A 15,921-nucleotide genomic window follows, 5' to 3' on the forward strand; every position below is an offset into this window, starting at 1 on the left:
GTCATTTTCCTCTTGGTAATAGCGCAGACAATTTAGATTGTGCCAGTTTATTCCCGAATAGTCTTGATCTTCAACATAATTTTCGATTCTATTATTTAGCTGGCATCTATAGGTCATTTAGATCATATTTTAAATAATTTAGACAGCGTAGTATTTTTGCTTAAGGTAACCCGGTTACGGGTTCGTTACACCAGCCTCGCGTTTTCCGAATTTTAAGTCCAATTGTACGTTCCGTTACCCCATGTTAACGTGTTCAGTTAGGGTGAAGAAGCAAAGAATTTAAATGCGAAATGTGAGGAATAACCACTTATTCTAACAGCAAACAAAGTTGTGCTGTAGCTCTCTGTAAGAAAAAGTGCATGGCATGTTAAAACTGGGATATATTATGTTCTCAAGAATATAGTGAAATTCAGTGCTTGGTATGCACTGGTTACCGGCACATTGACGAACAAATGATGAAAATAATGCATTTTAGAAATAGTTGGCTGGATTCTCTTAAGTTGTCTCAACTAATGGACTATATATAGCCCTTATCAGTCTTGTTAGCATGACACTGCAATTTAAGCGAGCTTTTCGTGATGGTTGCATGAAAAGTGAGGTCTTCAGCTGGGGAAAGTTAAATATGTCAACAACTAAAACTGACAGCCATTGCCTGCAAACCAACTACTGCCAAGTCGACCCAAGGAAGGGAAAATTTTGCATCTGGTTATTTTCCTCGCTGACCTGGTTATCAAGGCTGGTCAGGACCGCAGGGCTTTGAGCAGGAAGCCTGAATGAAATGCAAGTGAAAGAGAGGAACGTCTGAGTGACAGGACATGAGGAAGGACAGAATGTTCTGGAGCACAGCAGCACTGAGCATGGTATTCCTTATCCACTTCGGCTTTACCATCTCCACAGGTGAGCACTCCTGGAAAAGCCCTAACCGATCTACCACATGGCATGGGTCTTGTGAGAGATTAAAATGGAAAAATGTAAACCTAAGTAGAATGTCTTTTGGACTGATATTAATATGCTAGCTAATGACTAAAGTATATACTGGTCACACGTGGTTTCGGTAAATCGGTTTTTGTATGTGACAGTGGGGATGCAAGGTGTGGACGTGTGTGCCACATGTCACATCAATGCCACGTGTGAAGAGAAGGCTGACGGCCACAAAGTCTGCAACTGCATGTATGGCTTTGTGGGAAATGGACGGACGCACTGTCAAGGTCAGTTTCTTTACTTAATTTGAAAGTACAATTTCTGCAAGTCCCCTGGTTTGAGTGGAGGTTGATACAGGCTTTCTCCTTAAAATGGCTTCCCGTTGAAGGTGGTATAACAGTTGCTTTCTGTCAGATAAGGATGAGTGCCAGATTGGAGCCAATAAAATTTGTGGGAATCACACGGCCTGCCACAACACCTATGGCAGTTTCTACTGCACCTGTCTGACTGGCTACCACCCCTCCAACAACATGGCAACCTTCATTCCAAACGACGGCACCTTCTGCGATGGTATGCTATTGACCATTTAGAATAACTTCCATTAATGGTGACATTCATCTATAAGTTTTAGGCACTTAATCTTCAAACTATTTGAGGTCAGTGGTTTATTCTATCTTGAAACTTATTGAAACACATCTATTTATACGATTGGACAAGAATTATCAATACTATCTTTATAATTTACCGGAAGCTATAAATGCAGATAATGAATAGCTTGCTTAGTTGCAAATGTTCTTTCTGCAATACAAGGTGATACTAACGTATCGATTTACCCGTAAACCCAAAGCCTTATCAGCTGCTTAGTATTCGGGTTTATGTAAAGCAAAGCTTTAACAAAGAAAATGGAAAAAATTAAATGGAAAAGCAGGGTGGCCATCAACAGGATCCATTATGAAAGGATAATTTATAGCTGCACCAGTTTCTGCATGTTACCTTCAAAATTGTGATGAAATCACAATATACAGCCCTATTCAATAGTCTATTGTAATGTGTGACGTAAAGTGAAGTGTCAAGTGAAATTGCGATTTAGAATATGTTGATACACACTAATATTTGATTATTTTAATGTTACGACTGACTTAATTGTTTATAAAAACCATTCAGATTTTCAAGTCTTATTGTTTTACAGCCTTGATCCACAGTGGATATGATTTTTTTTTTTGACGATGCTCAACAGAAAAAAATATCACTGTCAAAGTTAAGACAAATCTCTATGTGATTGAAATTGATTATAAATATAGAATACAAAATAAGTGATTTTGTAAGTATTAACCCCCGTTACTATGACACGACTAACTCATCACTGGTGTAGCCAATTGGTTCTAGAAGTGTGTTGGGTTACAGGTGTTACAGTTAAGGTGTGATCATAGTATAAATACTCCTGTAGCTGGAAGGTATAAACATGGCTATAAATATTCATAAAGAGGTATTATAACCATGTTTATTATGCATTATGACTCTCGTATGAAGGTATCATATATAATGCACTATGAAGGTATCTAAAGTGCATTATAGATGAGACTTCCATTGGAGCTTATGAAGTATTATAATCAGCACTAATGCATTATAGATTGCAGCCTCAAGTAAAGTGTTACCGAAATTTTCACAGCACTTAGCAGAGCTGTAGATCCGCCTAGAGTGAAGGAGGTCTCCATGACATGTACAGTATGGCACCTCTGAAGGAGTTACAAGGGTCTGCATCTCATATGTGAGAGTCTTTGCACCTGACAACTGTTGTCTGAGTGTTTTATCAGTCACAGCTTTATGTGGGAATGGCAAAGAAAAATGTACCGTCAAGGAAAAAAAACAAAGTAATGTAACAACTCATGCAGAGTTTCCCAATAGTACATGTGTGGAGACTGTGAAATCAAAATAGAAGAAGGTTCTGCGGTCTGATGAGACTAAAATGATGAGCTTTTTGGGCATCATAGCAAACACTATGTTTGGTGTTTCATGTCGCTGAACCTCCCCCCCCCCCCCCCCCCCCACCGCCACGGTGAAGCAAGCAGGGGGCGGCATCACAGCTTCTCTGCCGCATTTCATGTGAGGTTTTGCGAAGGAAGTGGGTGAAATGAGTGCAGCAAAAAACCTGTTGGGGAACCTGCTGCGGTCCGTAAAAGAAGAATTGGGAGAAGGTTTTCTAGAGAAAATGGCTCCAAACGTGGAGTCGAAGCTACACAGAGATAAAAGCAGCAAAATTAATGTCCTGTAGCGGCCCGGTCAGAGTCCAAATCGCAACCCAACTAAGAATCTGTGGCTGGAATTGAAAATGGCTTCCGTACAACTTGACAGCACTTGAGCAGTTTTGTAAAGAAGAATTAGAGGGGAACTACAGTGTCGAGATCTTAGATACAGACCTATGCACACAAGGCTGTAATTGCTGACAAGGGTTCCTGTACTAAATACTCAAAAGGGATGAAAACGTATGCAGTCAATTATTTAATGTTTTATATTTGTAATTAATTTTATTGGCTTTCAAAGAATCTTAAAGAACCTTTTTCTGTTGATGAGTGTCAGAAAGCTTAATTCAACCACTGTGCTGTTATTCACTAACCACTATTATTCAATGCTGCATAACAATAAAACACGAAGTCCATCCTGTACTTGTTGCCCAAAAGGTCAGTCACCCTGCAGAGTATTGCTCACACACGCAGGACATGATGTACGTCATTAGTGCCCAGTAGCCTGTGCCGCAGTGCTGGAGTATTTTTCCCACAAATGAGGAGATGACATTGTGAACATCCCATAATAGAGGCCATAGGGTATGGATGGTCTTCTGGGTGCCCAGATTGATGGCTGTTGCTTCTTTATTGCAGATATTGATGAGTGTCGGGTGCAGGGGATTTGCGGAGAGGGTGCACATTGCAGCAATGTTCAGGGTAGTTTTAACTGCCGATGCCAGGTTGGATACCGACTCGAGAATGGACAGGAACCCTTCCGGCCCAGCCATGACAAATCACACTGCACAGGTACCATCATGTCATAATTATACTGTTGATAGGGGTGTTGTGTGGTTCTGGGGGTTAGGATTTTGGGTAACACTTTACATTAAGTGCACCTTCATAATGCATTCATGGAACATTCAGTGAACCTTCATAATGCATTCATAATATATTCATAGAACATTCATAGGCAGCATGCAAGTACACTTTAACATCCTGACATCCCTGAACAGCTTTAATATACATCAATAACAAACATTACATGATTATACAATTATAATGTTTGTTAATAACGTATATTATGTTAGGATGTTAAGGTATACATACAGTACATGATGTATATGAATGTTTTATGAATACCTAATGAATACATTATGAAGGTGCAGTTAATGTGAAGCGTTACCGGATTCTGTGCTTGTGATTGGAAGGTCAATGCTTCAAATCCTGTAGCCATCAGAATGATGCCACCATTGGGGCCTTAAGGCACTTCAACTCCAGCTGCAGAAGGAGTGCTGGCTAAGTTTGACTTGCTTTCACCTGTATATGTGTCTGTGTGCTTCATGGAGAGCAAGATGGGGTAGGTGAAAAGAGAAAGTCTCCGTGGAGATGCACAAAGTATCACTATTCTAAAACAGGAATTTTGTATGCTTTTTTTCAGCATGCAATTAAAATTAGGGAAGCGCTACTTGGTCGCCGTGGTCTGGAACCCTGTTCTCTGTTTCGCTTGCAGCTGTCGACTGTGGGCCGCCTCGAAGCGCTGGCCGCGCCATCCTGCTCTCATTCACGGGAACAAGCTACCTTAGCCAGGCTGTGTTTGGCTGTTCGGAAGGATTCCGCTGGAAGAGCGGGAACACAGCAGCAGTTTGTGGAGCTGAAAGAGTGTGGGAAGGCCCCAGCCTGGTGTGTGAAGGTGAACTACGTTTATTTCCATGGCTGAGTTTTGCCGCAGTACTTTCTTCATGTGCACGGGGGAAGATGTGTGTTGCGACATGATGAAGGCAATGGACATATCAAAGCAGAGACAATAAAACATGAAACTATTTACAGCGTACAATATAAAAGCCAACAGCAAAATCCACAAACACCCATTTTCACACTGACCAACTGACTTTTCATGAGGCGTTGCAGTGGATTGCAGTACAACTAAGACTATTGTGCATTGTTTGAAGTGTTAGTCATCGGAAAAGGCTATTTAGCAGTGACCCATTAAATAGCATTGATGTTTCACAAAGGAATAAGAGGGAAGGGAAGTATCTAATCTAATGAGAATGTGGGTTTTCCAGATGGTAAAGTGTTTCAGTTGTCTGCTGTTGTCTACTGCTCCCTTTATTTAGCCAATAAAAGGAAGCTAGGGTCATGATTTTGACAGAAAACACACACACAAGCACACACTTCGGGTAAACATATCTCTATGGGGACTGCTCATTCTATGAGAAAAATGCTAACGCTGACTATGACAACCTTAACCCCCACCCAGCTCTAACCATAACCATAAGTAACCAAACAAAATACAAGAGTTTTTGTATTTTTAGTTTTTTCATTGCAGTCACAGATTTTTATAAAATTGAAAAACACACACACACATACACAAACACACACAGACAATACCAGTCAAACGTTTTGACATGCCTACCCATATAAAGGTTCGTTTGTACTATTGTTTGTACATTTTAGAATAATTATAAAAACATCAAAACTATAAAATAACATATGGAATTATATACTGACCAAAAGTGTATTTCACAGAAAAAAATAATCATTTGTTTTGGGTGGGAGCAGCTCTGTAGGTTGGGACTCAGAAGGTTGCTGGTTCAAATCCCTGGGTCAGCAGAGTAATCCCACCATTGGGCCCTTGAGCAAGGCCCTTAATCCCAATTGCTTCAGGGACTGGCTGACTGTACTATCTCCTCTACGCCAGTTTCATGAGGTGGCCTCCTGGGAAGGAAAGTCTCACAAATACTGAGTGCTCATTGGCCGCTTTTCCTTCACTCTCTGGTCAAACTCCTCCAAAGCCATTTCTACTGTTTAGGTCAGGTGACCAGGTCACGTGACGCGACAATATCACTCTCCTTTGTAGGCGACTTGGCATGTGCAAACTTTTGACTGGTACCTTATAGATAGATAGATAAGTTAAAGGTGGCATTATGACCTCATACGGTCAGGGTTTTCGCTCGTGTTCACCATGAGATCCCACTGGGTGCCCCGCCTTCCTCTCACAGTCCTCATTGTGTGCATGTGTGCCCTGTGATAGACTGGCATGCTGCCCAGGAAGCCCCCTTCCTTGTGGCCAGCATTTCTTAGAATAGGCTCTATGCTTCATGTAAACCCTCACAGGAAAAGTGGTTCAAAAAAACACATGGATGAAGCATCTTTTCACATTCTGATAAACAGCATTCAGCACTGTGTTATGGAAGTAGAAAATATGCATGTGTGCAGATATTGTGCATGTAAGAAAAGAAAACTGGGCAAGACATGAATTATGTTTAATTGTTGTCAGTTTAATGCCACGGAAAACAAAACAGTAAATTATGCCAAACCCCTTTGAAATAAATGTACGCCTTGCTCTTGCTGATAATGCTTGCCGTTTAACCAGATTAATAAATCTGGAAATAATGGATTTCTCCTCAAAACAAAAACCAAAAGAGTAGATTGGGTGGCTGGTAGGGGGCTCTGTAATTGAGATTCATATTTCCCGTTTGCCTGATTGAAGCTTTGAAGGCAGGATCTCTATTCTAGGTCCAGCAGACAATGACGGAAATGTTTTTATGCAATTTCGTCTGATTAAACTAATTAGACATCAGACAGCTGGATTGATGGCTGTGGTTCCTGAGAGTCCATGTAAAAGCCTAGTTAAAAGACTCAATCCCAGGAAGGCAGTGTTTGTCACTGCACCACTAGAGGGCATAAGAGCACATGTCAGTGCAGTGTACAGGTCATGGCAAAACTTGATCTTCATCAAGCACCTCTTTCAGTTCTTTTGTCTTTCATTAGCTCTCTAGATGGCTGGATATCCTAAATGGTAGCTATCACTCTTACAGCTTAAAACTCATCATATTGAAGGTCTATGATTTATTGTAAGGGTTAGATATAACTTGTAAAAATAAATAGACAATTAAAATGTCATTTATAATTTATAGCATTTTTTGGCAGGCATTAATGGTTAACACAGATCTAATACACTAAGGGCAATTTAGAGATGCAAATCCAGCTAAACTGCATATCTTTGGATGCTGGGTGGAAACAGTTTCCTCCCTTGTGGGTGGAAACTCCAGTGGAGGGAGCTGAAGGCGAGAGAGCAGGGGAACACAAAAGATGCACTGAACAGATCTCGGAGGACAAAAGAATGCAGCAGGTGCGGAAAGGGCTGAGGAGGATCACAGGCTATGGTGAGACAGTTAGCTTGGGTGTAACTGGGAATCAGCAGAGGGCAGGCAACTCTTTTAATAGGTTTGACATATGGGTGCTCAGCCTAGCCGGAGGGTCTCAATGCCCCCATAGCTCCTGCCAGGGTCCCCTCCACTGCCCAGATAACGAGTGAGCCAGGACATCTACACAAGGGCAGGAGAACTGACCCCAGCGAAATCATCCTCAGAATGCTGAGAGCCAGTCTGGAGCATCCGGGAGAACTTTTTCAGGACCTATTCAATCTGTCCTTATGACTATTGGCAGAAGGTTCCCCTCCTTTGAAAACCCCCCTGCATAGTTCCAGTTCCCAAGAATGGAAGAAGCTGTAGCTGCAATGACTTCAGACTGCTGGCACATATGTTACGAACTGTGAAGATGTTTGAAAAACTGGTTCTAAAATCCCTCTGACCCCACAAGAACGACTTCTACAACCATTTTCAGCTTGCACACCAGACTGACATCAGTGTAGAACAGGGCTAACCCTTCTCCCGGGAACCTACACCCTGGCAGAGCTTACATGTTGTAGCTATGCTGGCTCTAATACTGAAGGGCCTGATTATATGTATCAGGTGTATTAAATTAGGGCTGTGCCTAAGCTCCGTAGGGTGGTAGATCTGCAGGAGCAGGTTTGGGCAGCCCTGGTGTCAAAGATGATATCCTGTACCTTATCGACAGAGCATGTTCACATATGGACAAGCCAGGCAACAGAGTGAGAAGGCTCTTCCTTGATTTCTAGTGTGTTTAGTGACATCCAGCCCCATCTACTAAGTGAGAAGCTCAGAAGGATGTCGATCGATTGCCTGGATGATGGACAATATCACCTTCAAACCTCAATTTATTTGCCTCGGTGACTGTACATCTCATGTGGTACTGAGCAACCAAGGGTCACCCAAGGTCCTACGCTACCACTATTCCTGTTCACTGTCTACTCTACACCACTTTCAGTACAACTTCAGAAGTGTCACCTCCTGAGGTTCCCCCCACATCAGTGATGAGAAGGAAGAGAAGCGGAGTGGAGAGATTCTCATGCAAGAAGAATCACCTACAGCTTAATGTCAGAAAGATGAAGGAGTTGGTGGTGTACTTTGGGCAAATCAGGCAATCATTGGCAGCTGTGTCCATCTGTGGAAGACTGTGGAGATGGTTTTGTGTCATAAGTACGTTGGAATCCACATCGTGGACAGACTGGACTGGAACGACAACACTAATGGACTCTGCAGGAAAGGGCGGAGTAGACTGCTCTCCTAGTGGAGACTGAAGCTCAACCAGAATGTTGCTGCCTGTGTCCTGTCCTGAGGAACATCAAGAAGAAGGTGGAGGCTAGGTTGATAAGAAGGCCGGTGCTGTCAAAGGGTGAAGGCTGGTGACACTGCAGGCAGAGGTGGAGAGAAGGCTGGTGTCCAAACTTATTTTCACTCACTGCCGTTCGGTTATTTAACGTCTTGTCTTCTAACGGCTCTGACAACAGTCGTTTTGGAGAACTGTCACAAATTCGTCTCTAACTTCTAAACGCTACCTGAGTCAGCACCTCAGTCTAAGTATTTCACTGCAGTTTACATTAATGCTGCCTCTCTGGCATCATTTTGCTGGTGTATATTTCACAGTTACAGACAGCATTGTTGGCAAACTCAGAATTTTGTTAAATTAGATACTCCCCTTTTGTCTTATTTCATTGTAACATATCAAGGCTATTATATGTTCTTTTGTAATTATCAGATTTATTTATACTCTCTGTTAAATCTTTTGTGAAATTGGCATATAATGTAGATTCTTTGTACCATATATACAAGATGATGTAATGTTTAAAATCCTTTTATCTGTTTATCCTTCAGCCTGAGCTAAGGAAATCCCCCCTTCTACCTCGGGAAATCAATAAAGTGTTATTTTATTTTATCTTATAGAAACATAGGGAGGACAGGAAAACTCACAACCCTGGAAGTCACAGCCCCACTGCAGTATACATCGAACAACTAGATTGCCTTATTCTATAGAGTAGCAACTCAAAATCATTCTGTTCTAGCTATTTACTTCACACAATAAATTATAATGATCCATGTTTTTTGTATATCTTTCTGTTAATATGTGATAATGGAAAGCATACCATTCTGTTGCTCAGTGAATACGACTAGTAATTTTTTTGCATTTTCAAAATTTGATGTTGACTCGTTGTTACATTTCAATGCTAGTACTAATTCATTGTGTCTTACAGCCGCTTACACTATACCTTGTGACTTTTCTGCGCAGAGATTAAGTGTGGAGATCCACCAGTGTTACCCCATGCTACCCACCAGTGGAATGGCAGCACAGCTGTGGGCACCAAGGTGGAGTATCTCTGTAATGAAGGCTTACGGCCTGTGGGTGGAGAACACACGTCAATCTGTGGAGGACGTGGTACATGGACAAATGTGACTCTCCAGTGCAAAGGTAATGAATTATATTACCTTCTGTTTATTGCATCATAGAGCTAATGTTCGGTTCTTGTTGGCTACTTTTCACTTACATAATTGACTAAATATATAATTTGGCCACGGGTGCCCAAATGTTTACACACAACTGTAGCATCTTTGCACAGGCCACAAAGCATATTTAAATCTACACCAGCTGAATGTAGATACAGAAAAATTTTTGTTCTTGGAACCCAAAGTGTATATTCTTGTTTCGGAATATGTTCAGACTACTACAGTTACTTTATGGAATACAGAATAAATGTAATACTCAAATTAGGAATTGGAACAAAATTCAATCAAAATGGCCCTTTATACAAAATTTTTTATTAATGTAACTGCTAAAGTTCTCCACTTAGCGATATATCCTGCATTTTTGTGGGGGATCATTACGAATTTCTTCAGGGGGCTGCCCCCTAAGGGTCAAATCATAGAACTGCCCTTTGGGACAATGATTTATTCCATCCATAAAATTTAACCTTCCCTTGTGGGCCCTGAAAAAATGGTCCCACAATGCCAAAATAACCAGTTTTTATGACATTCTGGGGACATTTGTCCCCACAACGTAATGTATATCTGATCCACACATACATGCAGAGCGGGAACCAGATTTAAACAGCATCCTAAATGTGTGAGGCAGTCACTAAACTACTCTGTTGCTCTTTATTTTGTGTATACTTGATTGGTTGGTTAATTGGAATCTAAAGCATGCGTCTTGAAATGACCCTGCTTGGAAATTCATCATATAGAACATAGTCATGAATAAGACATATTGTCAAAATCATGGTGTGATGACTATATTTCTGCCATTGACCTTACTTTAGTTTTAATTTTTCAAAAAGAAAGTCTACAGTCTATGATGACAATATGTCACTGATTTCCTCCCCAGAGGTTGACTGTGGTGAGCCCCCCTCATTTCCCCATGCTGCTATGTTGTGGAATCAGAGCAGCAGGGTTGGTGCTCAGGTGCACTACCAGTGCTGTGCTGGATTTTACAATGCGGGGAAAGGCAATGTCTCACTGTGTACTGCTGACGGTTACTGGGATCCCGTAGATATACTCTGTCAAGGTAACATATTAACTTGTTTTTTCTCTTTCTCTGGGGAAGTTACTGTTGACATACTGGATTATTTAGTGGCTTCTTTGACAAACTACCAGATGTCTCAGCTGAAAAAATGTGAATGATTCTTCTCATTGTATCTTTGTCAATCTAATGTATATCTACATCAGTCTCTGCTAACTGACCCACCTCCAGCCCACATACTGGCTATGTACATCATCTACTCCACATCTACATCAGCTACTCTAAATCTACATCAGCCACTGCACATCTACATCAGTTGATGTGTTGTTATTCTACTTCGACCTACATTTAATAGACATGGTAATATTGAATTGTTTTGCCTATAATTTATGTTTTTTCATCAAATCTTTCAAGAAATTGATTAGTAAGATTCAGCTTAAAAGGATACATTGTTGACAGTATTTACCTATATCATAACAAGTCCTTCATTAATATAACAGTCACCATTTATCAGACAAGTATCTTATAATACTGTGATGACAATATGTCGCTGATTTCCTCCCCAGAGGTTGACTGTGGTGAGCCCCCCTCATTTCCGCATACTGCTATGTTGTGGAAACAGAGCAGTAGGGTTGGTGCTCAGGTGCGCTACCAGTGCTGTGCTGGATTTTACAATGCGGGGAAAGGCAATGTCTCACTGTGTACTGCTGACGGTTACTGGGATCCCATAGATATACTCTGTCAAGGTAACATATCAACTTGCTTTTTTTCTCTTTCTCTGGGGAAGTTACTGTTGACATACTGAATTATTTAGTGGCTTCTTTGACAAACCACCAGATGTCTCATCTGAAAACATGTCAGTGATTCTTCACATTGTATCTTTGTCAATCTAATGTATATCTACATCAGTCTCTGCTAACTGACCCACCTCCAGTCTGCATACCAGCTATCTGCATCAGCTACTTCACATTTACACCAGCTACTGTACTGCTATTCCAGTTAGACAAACATTTTTATTGACATTGTGACATTTAATTGTTCTTCTGACACGGTCAGTCATTTACCAGAACAATGCCTTATAATTCTGTGATGACAATATGCCGCTGATTTCCTCCCCAGAGGTTGACTGTGGTGAGCCCCCCTCATTGCCCCATGCTGCTATGTTGTGGAATCAGAGCAGCAGGGTTGGTGCTCAGGTGCACTACCAGTGCCGTGTTGGATTTTATAATGCGGGGAAAGGCAATGTCTCACTGTGTACTGCTGACGGTTACTGGGATCCCGTAGATATACTCTGTCAAGGTACCATATTGTCTTTTATCTTTTTGGGAAGTTACTGTTGACACACAAAATGATTCTGTGTTTTCTGTGGAAAAACCTCCAGTTATCACCAGTGGAGAATGTGACATATGCTTCACAATGTATGTTTGTCAGTCATATGTCTACGTCATTCTCTGCTAGCTGAGCCACCTCCAGCCCACATACTGGCTATCTACATCATTTACCCCACATCTGTATCAGCCACTTCCCATCTACCTCAGCTACTCCACATCTACACCAGCAACTGCACATCTACATCAGCTGGTGTATTGATATTAAAACAATAATTTATAGACATAATAATATTGAATTATTTTAGTTATAGTTCATATTTTTATTAAATCTTTCTGCTTGATTAGTAAACTGATCCGTAGATATTTAGCTTAAAGGACACTTTGTCGAGAGTCCTTTCTTTGTGATGAGAATGTGTCGCTGATTTCCTCCCCAGAGGTTGACTGTGGTGAGCCCCCCTCATTTCCCCATGCTGCTATGTTGTGGAATCAGAGCAGCAGGGTTGGTGCTCAGGTGCACTACCAGTGCTGTGCTGGATTTTACAATGCGGGGAAAGGCAATGTCTCACTGTGTACTACTGACGGTTACTGGGATCCCGTAGATATACTCTGCCAAGGTAACATATAAACTTGTTTTTTCTCTTTCTCTGGGGAAGTTACTGTTGACATACTGGATTATTTAGTGGCTTTTTTGACAAACTACCAGATGTCTCAGCTGAAAAAATTTGAATGATGCTTCACATTGTATCTTTGTCAATCTAATAGACATCTACATCAGTCTCTGCTAACTGACCCACCTCCAGCCCACATACTGGCTATTTACGTCAGCAACTCCACATCTACATCAGCTACTGCACATCTACACCAACTACTGCACATCTACATCAGATACTCTACATCAGAACCAGCTACTCTACATCTGCATCAGTTGATGTGTTGTTATTCTACTTGGACCAACATTTAACAGACATGATAATTTTGAATTATTTTGCATATAATTTATGTTTTCATCACATCTTTCAAGAAATCGATTAGTGAGCATTCAAGTGAAAAAGACGCTTTGCTGAGTCTTTGTCTGTAACAAAGCAAGTCCTTCATAAATACTACAGTCAGCCATTTATCAGGACTGTGTGTTATAATTCTGTGATGACAATATGTCGCTGATTTCCTCCCCAGAGGTTGACTGTGGTGAGCCCCCCTCATTTCCCCATGCTGCTATGTTGTGGAATCAGAGCAGCAGGGTTGGTGCTCAGGTGCACTACCAGTGCTGTGCTGGATTTTATAATGCGGGGAAAGGCAATGTCTCACTGTGTACTGCTGACGGTTACTGGGATCCTGTAAATATACTCTGCCAAGGTACCAAATTAACCTTTTGTATACCTTTTAGGGTAGTTGCTGTTGATGCACCCAATGATTTGCTGATTTTTCTGGAAAATGTACTTCAGCTGTCTTAGCTGAAAAAGTAGAATGATGCTTCATAATATATCTCTCACACCCCAAGCAAGAATGCATGTGATCCAGGCTGGTGTAGTAGTGTGTTTTTAATAAACTTCTGTCTCTTCATTTAAAATGCCCCAGAGAGTGTTGAGCAGTTTCTGAGGAACCCCATTGTGATTTGTATAGATTCATGTTGCAAAGATTAACACTTATTATTAGCTGAACATTTTGGTATCATAGTAGCAATTTAGGCAATCATGTTATTAAAGTTATTAAAGTGGATATGATTGACAGTCAGATGGATTGGGCAGTGTTGCTGTCGAGTCTGCCTGCCGTGGGTGGGGCTCCCATGCCGGCAGCAGACTGCGCTGGAGATCGTTCTACTATAATTAATGAGTTGGATGAATGGAATGTTTGCTTTGAGATTTTACATTGATCCTATTTAGCACGTAATACACTTTAGTTACCCGTCATTCAGGAGCAGTTGAAGCTTCTTTTGCACCATGTCGGTCTGCAATAAGAGATGCTAGGAAGGGCATATCTCGTGGAGAAGCTGTTGCTTATGTACAAATGAAACCCTCTCCCCCCAGATTTAGGTTAACATGCTGTTTTTCAGATTGCTGTACAAACAAAGTGCTGACAGTATGTCCCACCCCATAATCACCAACTGTTAGGCCGCCTAAGACTTACAAATTCATTACATGGATTTCCTATGGTCTGGAAAGGGATTCATGGTGACTCTATATGTCAGCAGTACGGAAGCCTAACCAGGTTATTTCCCTCAAGCAGGGGCGGAATAACTTATCTGGGGGCTCGAGGCTGACATCAGCATAAACACTCAGGCGTTGCCAATTAACCTAACTGTTCCATTTTTACTAAGGTGGGGTGGGGCCCTTATGTTTGCTGAGGCCCTGGGCTGTAGCGCAGGATAGCTTACACATTAATCGCTGCTGCCATCGAAGCTCTTTACCTTATACTAAGTGACGGGAAGGCCGTTCAAGCAGATAGGGACCGATTATGTGCAGTGCTGGAAAAGTACTCAGTTTTATGCTTAAATAGAAGTACAGATGCCAGACCAAAATGTTACTCTAGTAAAAGTTATGCAGTAAAATACTGTTCGACTAAAAGTAAAAAATACACGTGGTTTGAAACTACTTAAGTATCAACATACTTTCAAATCTATTGGCCTTACAAAACCTAACCGTTTGAATTCCCTCAAGACAAGTTTTAATATAGCACTGTAAGTTACAGTGAAGCACAATAAGGGAAACAAAGTCTGAATATTTTCTTTTGATTCAGAAAATAGACTGTAAGTAGCTTAGTTACAGTAAAGAGTCACTGTGGTGGCATTTGAAAAATCAAGACAAACAAAAACCACCAAGTGTACTAAATGGACCATAGCCACACACCGTAAACCGTAACAAAAGTAACATACCACATCTTTTTTCCCAAATGTTTGTATTGCCCTCACAATAAATGTTTTAACAACTGAAAGTACGGAAAGTGCTGTAAAATATACACAGTGCCTATGTCGGACTAGCACCACTAGATCTAGCATAAAAGGGTCTCTTCACTATAGATGGCTGATACCACTGATTTTCTTTTAGATCCGAATCAATACAATATCAACACTGGTAACACCGATATTAAACCCAATATTAGTTGCTCGCCCAATCCTGAAAGGATTTGGGGTGCGTGGGGGGGGGGGGGGGTGCTGGTAGTATACTTGTCACTAGTATGTAAGCCCCTTAAAGTATGGTAGTAGTTCATGTCCTGCTTCCTATAATAATTGTGTAAAACACCAGGTTAAAAAAATTATCATTTTATATTAGAATCAATTCTCAAAGATAACATTCTGATAGAAAGAATTGATATCTGAGTATCAATCCACATATAATTCCTCTATAGAATGTAATAACCAGGAAAAGCAATCATTTTCTTTCGCTTTACAGCTACCTTGGTAAAATGTCACCTTGCTTATTTACTCCTCCACTCAGGTGCACAGCATGCTTTTCACAAATTGTATTTTTTGTAATTGGCTGAGTAACAATGAATTTGTGCAGAATGTATCGGAGTAAAAAGAAGTTGTAAAGTGAGAATAAAAATTTCAACAACTTGACGTACTCAAGTGCAAATACGGGCAAAAAACTCAATCTTTTTCTACTTTGATGTTCCAGAGGTTAATGTCCACATTGTCCAAGAGGGTGTTCCAGACATGCTTACTCGTATCTTGATGACTTTATTGTCTGTTGAGTGGCTGTGAGATACTGAAGCACATAGTATTTCATCATTTAAGTGATGCTTTGTTAAAAACCGACTTCTGCATGTGAGTTTGGGAAAGTGACAGTCATCTCTTTGGG

General features: G+C 41.0%; 1 protein-coding gene across 33 annotated transcripts in view; it reads left to right on the forward strand.

The window, feature by feature from the left end:
* The window catches only part of susd1 (sushi domain containing 1), a 24,001-nt gene continuing 8,080 nt past the window's right edge, over positions 1-15,921 (forward strand). For 2 of the 33 annotated variants that reach the window (XM_048981082.1, XM_048981147.1), the window contains exons 1-10: positions 3-897; positions 1,080-1,208; positions 1,336-1,491; positions 3,798-3,950; positions 4,654-4,833; positions 9,573-9,752; positions 10,662-10,841; positions 11,916-12,095; positions 12,562-12,741; positions 13,301-13,480. In XM_048981082.1, coding sequence (XP_048837039.1) covers positions 816-897; positions 1,080-1,208; positions 1,336-1,491; positions 3,798-3,950; positions 4,654-4,833; positions 9,573-9,752; positions 10,662-10,841; positions 11,916-12,095; positions 12,562-12,741; positions 13,301-13,480 — 1,600 coding nt within the window. In that variant the 5' untranslated portion in view covers positions 3-815. Of the gene's footprint in view, positions 898-1,079; positions 1,209-1,335; positions 1,492-3,797; positions 3,951-4,653; positions 4,834-9,572; positions 9,753-10,661; positions 10,842-11,439; positions 11,543-11,915; positions 12,096-12,561; positions 12,742-13,300; positions 13,481-15,921 lie in introns of all 33 variants that reach the window. The other 31 variants (XM_048981089.1, XM_048981187.1, XM_048981179.1 and 28 more) reach the window with 31 other exon arrangements.

The sequence above is a fragment of the Brienomyrus brachyistius genome, chromosome 2, assembly GCF_023856365.1.
Source record: "Brienomyrus brachyistius isolate T26 chromosome 2, BBRACH_0.4, whole genome shotgun sequence".
NCBI classification, from domain to species: domain Eukaryota; kingdom Metazoa; phylum Chordata; class Actinopteri; order Osteoglossiformes; family Mormyridae; genus Brienomyrus; species Brienomyrus brachyistius.